This window comes from Propithecus coquereli, unplaced genomic scaffold (genome assembly GCF_000956105.1).
Source record: "Propithecus coquereli isolate 6110/MARCELLA unplaced genomic scaffold, Pcoq_1.0 Scaffold815, whole genome shotgun sequence".
In the NCBI taxonomy this organism is placed as follows: Eukaryota; Metazoa; Chordata; class Mammalia; order Primates; family Indriidae; genus Propithecus; species Propithecus coquereli.
Genome location: NW_012154341.1, coordinates 584,611 through 589,798, shown reverse-complemented (window position 1 = coordinate 589,798; position 5,188 = coordinate 584,611). Strand labels below are relative to the sequence as shown.

Here is a 5,188-nt window from a genome sequence, read left to right as displayed (position 1 = left end):
AGTTTTAGCATCATTATGGAGCACTCACAATATCCCAGATACTGCATTTCTCAGTTAACCTTCAACAACAACTAAAATGAACCCATTTTGCAGATGAGGAGATGGAGACATAGACTAACTTGTCTGAGGTCATACAGAAGGCTAGCTACAGATCCACAGTCAAATATGGTGCCTGCCTCCAAAGTGCGGGTTCCGAACCCCGAAGCTCTGCTCGTTGGGAGCTCTGAGCGGTACCCCTCTTCTCTACTTTCTTGTAGCTCATGTAGGGACAATCCAGGGTTTCTCAGGCCCAAACCACTGCCAGTCCTCCCACCCTTCCCTTTCCATAGTGGGTACGTCTTCCCAATTTAAATTCACCTCCCCTCAGTGCTGGAAGTGGGCTTTGGGACTAATTGATCCTTACTAGCATCGCAGAGCTCTGCGTACAGACTCACAGGTGGCTGACTGGTCAGCTCTAGTGCAAAGTTCTGCTTGAGGTGGGCCGGGGTACCAGATACCAAAGGGCCTGGAGCAGGGCAGGGCCTTCTCTTAATGTGGGTGGTAGAAACACTCCCACATTAGGGTCCCAGAGTTCTCATGTACTCCCCAAACCTTCAAAGATAGAGGGAAATTTTACTCAAGTCCTTGGGGATGTACGAAAATGGCAGAGTGATAGGTCACTGAGAATAAGAAGGTGTCATTTCCCAGAGCAAGGAGGCAGGTGGGGCCCTGCCGGCCCTCCCTGCACGGCAGGGCTCCTCCCCAGGGGTCAGTGGGATGGCACCAGGCAAGACACAGGCCTGAACGCTGTGTTCTCCCCTGCAGACTGGCTCAGACAGGCCCTGGCGAAGAAGCCCAAGAAGATGCCTGACTGCCCTGAAAGCTCCCGCAGTGACACTTCGCAGCCCACCCCCCAGGACAGCCCCCCACCCCTGGGCCTCAGTTCGGTCACGTCTCCCAGCACGCCACTGACGCCTGCCGGTGACAGCAGCAGTGGCCGCTGGAGCAAAGACTACGATGTTTGCGTGTGCCACAGTGAGGAGGACCTGGTGGCTGCCCAGGAACTGGTCTCCTACCTGGAGGGCAGCACTGCCAGCCTGCGCTGCTTCCTGCAGCTTCGGGACGCAACACCAGGCAGTGCCATCGCATCCGAGCTGTGCCAGGCACTGAGCAGCAGTCACTGCCGTGTGCTGCTCATCACGCCCGGCTTCCTTCGGGACCCCTGGTGCAAGTACCAGATGCTACAGGCGCTGACCGAGGCCCCTGGGGCGGAGGGCCGCACCATCCCCCTGCTGTCGGGCCTGAGCAGGGCCGCCTACCCCCCTGAGCTCCGATTCATGTACTACGTGGATGGCAGGGGCCCCGACGGTGGCTTTCACCAACTCAAGGAAGCTGTCGTGCGTTGTAAGCTATGGGAGGGAGGGAGAAGAGGAAGGGGATTCAGCCGTAGCTTCTGCCCCACGCCAGCTGTAGGAGACAGCCCGCAGCCAGCAGGCTAGTTGACAGCGCAGACTCTGAGAAAGACTGGCGCATTTGCATCCCGACTCCTTCACTCATTAGGGTGTGAGCAGTCACCCGGCAGTCACTGCACCCCTCTGTGCTTCGGTTTCCTCCCTGCCCATCCGCTTCCATTACTGTGCAGTGAAAATAGCGCATACACTAGATAAGTGCTCAGAACACGGCCTGGCACACGGTAAGTATTCGTACCAGGCAGGGCCGAGCTGCACATCAAGTCCTCAGTGATAATTGCTAGCTAGTAGTAGCAGTAGCAGTAATAGCATTAGGTTTTTCTCACTGAGATCAGGTTGGAGATGTCCACCAAGAGCTGGGAAGGTGCCAGGAGGGACATAGGTTTAGTGAGGAAAAATGGTGTGAAATACTAGGAAAGAATTGCGTGTGGTAGGCACGTCTGGGGAGGGGCTTTATGTTACAGTGGGTTTGGAAGTAAGGTAACAGGTAAAAAGGTAGCAGAGACAGGACCTGTTGGGGGCAAACGGATGCTGGGTTTGGGGAGGGTGGCAGCCCTGTGATTCTGTTTGGGCTCTTTCAGATCTGCGGACACTCAGTTGACACTTCTTACGTCATCATGGGACCCAGAGAGTTGGAGGAAAGCTGGAAATAGAGGGCCCACGCAGGGCCTCGGGTTCCAGCAGACGCGGCAGGTGTAAGGAGCCAGAGTCTGCACTTGCCCGTCAGGCTCCCCTTACTGCGAGCTCCCCAGGAAGGCTGTGGGAGGTCAGGGACTCCCCCAAGAAAGCCATGAAGAAGCTGGGGACTCCCCAGGAAGGCCATGAAAACGCTGGGGACTCCCCAGGAAGCCCAAGAGGAAGCCAGAAGTTGGAGGTAGTGTGGATACCAGGATGGTCAGCAGCGTTCTGCCTCCCGCCTAACTGGACAGGAAGACTGGCACGCACCTACGTTTTCTTGCCCTGGAGTTGGGCACTGGTGTAGACGGGTGTCCCTTCTACCTAGGCGACTCACCTGACTGATGAATGAGCAACCCAGACTGTAGGCCTCAACACGGATGGTTTTCTTGGTCCCCTGGGGAAGCCCCAAACAGGCGTCGAGAGGAAGCAACAGGTGTCAAGTCCTTCGCACTCACACGGCTGCTGTTCCCTCTCCGGAGGCTGCTGTTCCCTCTCCCGAGGCATCCATTCACTACACTACATCGCCGTGGGAAAGATGCAGGCGGCACTGCGCGGCGTTTTATTCATTGGGTAAGCGTCGCTAAGACACAACCTAGAAGCCACTCTGTGTATGCAAGGACGGGGAGGGAGCAGGCGGGGCAAAGAGGAGGGAAGCCAGGGCACAGGGCTCAGCCCCTTCTCAGGGGACCCAGAGCCCAGTGAGGCTGTCACAGCTGGGGCGTCACCAGGGTCCGGCCAGAGCCGGGTCTCACCTTTAGCCGGCGGCCGTGGGCAGGGGTTGGCATCTCCCTTTGGCAGGTGGCTGTGTCCCTCGCAGGACAGGCAAGGCCCGGTTCATCTGTTCTCAGTCAGTTTTCTGTTGGACTGGAATGAATTTCACTACCTCCCCCAAGGTGTATTTTTATGCCTCTTCTCTCGGTTCCCCCATCGTGTCCTCTTTCACTGAAAAAAATTATTTTTTAAGTTATGAGTTATTTTGTTACAGACAAAAGGACTAAAGAATAATATAGCGTGCACTCATGTGCCCACACGAGATTAAGAAGCAAAACCTTATCCCTGTGGTGCTCCCTTTGTGCCCCGAACTGCAGGCCCCTCACTCGCCCGACCAGAAATAGGCACTGTTCTGAATTTTGAACTTACCGCTCTTGGCCCCTCTCTACATTTACTGCGGATGTGTGCGCCCTCCCAGCACGCTGTTCCGTGTGGCCGGTGTTGCTTTGTATGAACCGCACCGTAACGTTTGTGCTCTGCGGGCTCCTGTCTTTGCTCCCCGTGTCTGTGAGCTTTGTCCAGGCCGGTGCCTGACACGCCGGTTAATCTACTTTCACTCCACTGTGTAAATGTGCTGCTAGTCAGTCACATCCTTCCACCAACGGCACTTTGGTTGTTTCTAGTTTTTTGTTATTAAAAGCAGTGTGCCTATCACCATTGTGGTGCATGTTTCCATGAGCAGAACTTTCCAATATTTAGTCTAGGTGGGGAGCAGCTGGGTAGTAAAGAACATACATCTTCAGTTTTACTAGAAGATGCCAGAGTTTCCTCCAAGTCAATTTGTGTCAATTTATGTTCCTGCCATTTGTGTTTAAGAGTTCCCACTTTAGAATTACGAGATTTTAAAATGTCCACTAACCGAGTGGGTGAAACTGCTATCTTATGGTCATATTTTTTCATCATTTTATGAAAAACTGTGTGTTGTGTGTGTGTGTGTGTGTGTGTGTGTGTGTGTGTGTATTCATGTTCCAATAGGAAAAAGTTTGATAGGTCTCTGGTACACCCATTACCCAGCTTCAAGAATTACCAACTCATAGCTAATCTTTTATCAACAATAACTCTACCCATGCCCTCACTCCTAGATCATTTTGAAGCAAATCCCAGGCATTATTTTATTCCTATTTAAGTATGCAATTCTAAATTAGTAGAAGTTTCTAAAAAGTATGACAATGTTATCTTTTTCTTTTTTTTCGAAGGGGTGGGGGACTGTGAGGAGGGGTGTTTAGTTGCCTTGTTTGTTTTTGTTGAGAGAGTCTCACTCTGTCACCCTGGGTAGAGTGTAGTGGCATCATAGCTCACTGCCACCTCCAACTCCTGGGCTCAAGCGATCCTGCTGCCTCAGCCTCCTGGCTAGCTGGGACTGCAGGCATGCCCCGCAGCACCCAGCTGGGGTTTTTTTTTCCTTTCTTTTTGGTAGAGACGGAGTCTCGCTCTTGCTCAGGCTGGTCTGGATCTCCTGAACTCAGGCGAGCTTCCCAGAGTGCTAGGATTACAGGCATGAGCCCCCATGCCCAGCTGAAAATGTTATCTTTTAAAGAAGTTTTTTTTTTGAGATAGGGTCTCACTCTGTTGCCCAGGCTAGAGTGCAGTGGCATCATCATTGCTCACTATAGCCTCAAATTCTTGGGCTCAAGCCATCCACCTGCTTCAGCCTCCTGAGTAGCTGTAACTACAGGCATGTGCCACCATGCCTGGATAATTATTTTATTTTTTTATAGATGGGGTCTTGCTATGTTGCTCAGGCTGCTCTTGAACTCTGGACCTCAAGCGATCCTCCCACCTTGGCCTCCCAAAGTGCTAGGATTACAAGCATGAGCCACCATGTCTGGCCAGTTTTTCATTTTAATATAAAATATTTTACCTATCACTTTGTGTCTGTGCTTTTTGTATCTTACTCAGGAAGTCCTTTCTCTATTCCTATATTTTCTTCTCAAAGCATTTCTTTTCATATTTAAGTCTTTAATTACCTGGACTTTTTATTTGGGCTTGGTCTTATTCTTAGTTTTTATGTCAGAGACCCAATGTTTTTTCCATTTGAGTAACTGTCATTTGCTGACTAGTGTATCCTTCCCCACTGATGCGATGTCATTGCTGTCACTTACTGCCACATTGGGGGCTTCTACTGGGTTCCTCATTCTTCTCCCTTTGTCTGTCTGCGTGTCCCTGTGTTGGTGCCACACTGGCTTCCCCACTGCTGTTTTAGCCATCACAGCTCGTAGGTCGGTTCTTCCCACCCTCCTTACTGACCCAAATCACCTCAACTTCTCATTACCGTACTTTCCCATATAAAT

At 51.8% G+C, this 5,188-nt stretch overlaps 1 protein-coding gene across 2 annotated transcripts; it reads left to right on the top strand.

Annotated features, from left to right (window-relative positions):
- The first annotated feature begins 134 nt into the window (after nucleotides 1–134).
- Nucleotides 135–4,159, top strand: TIRAP (toll-interleukin 1 receptor (TIR) domain containing adaptor protein). 2 transcript variants are annotated; one of them, XM_012663619.1, is made up of 3 exons: nucleotides 135–230; nucleotides 805–1,376; nucleotides 2,030–4,159. In XM_012663619.1, the coding sequence occupies exons 2-3, from the start codon at nucleotides 843–845 to the stop codon at nucleotides 2,099–2,101; spliced, it is 606 nt and encodes a 201-aa protein (XP_012519073.1). In that variant the 5' UTR covers nucleotides 135–230; nucleotides 805–842; the 3' UTR covers nucleotides 2,102–4,159. The 2 variants fall into 2 exon arrangements, with proteins under 2 accessions (XP_012519073.1, XP_012519074.1); XM_012663620.1 differs by having other exon boundaries at nucleotides 805–1,383.
- The last annotated feature ends 1,029 nt before the right edge of the window (nucleotides 4,160–5,188 follow it).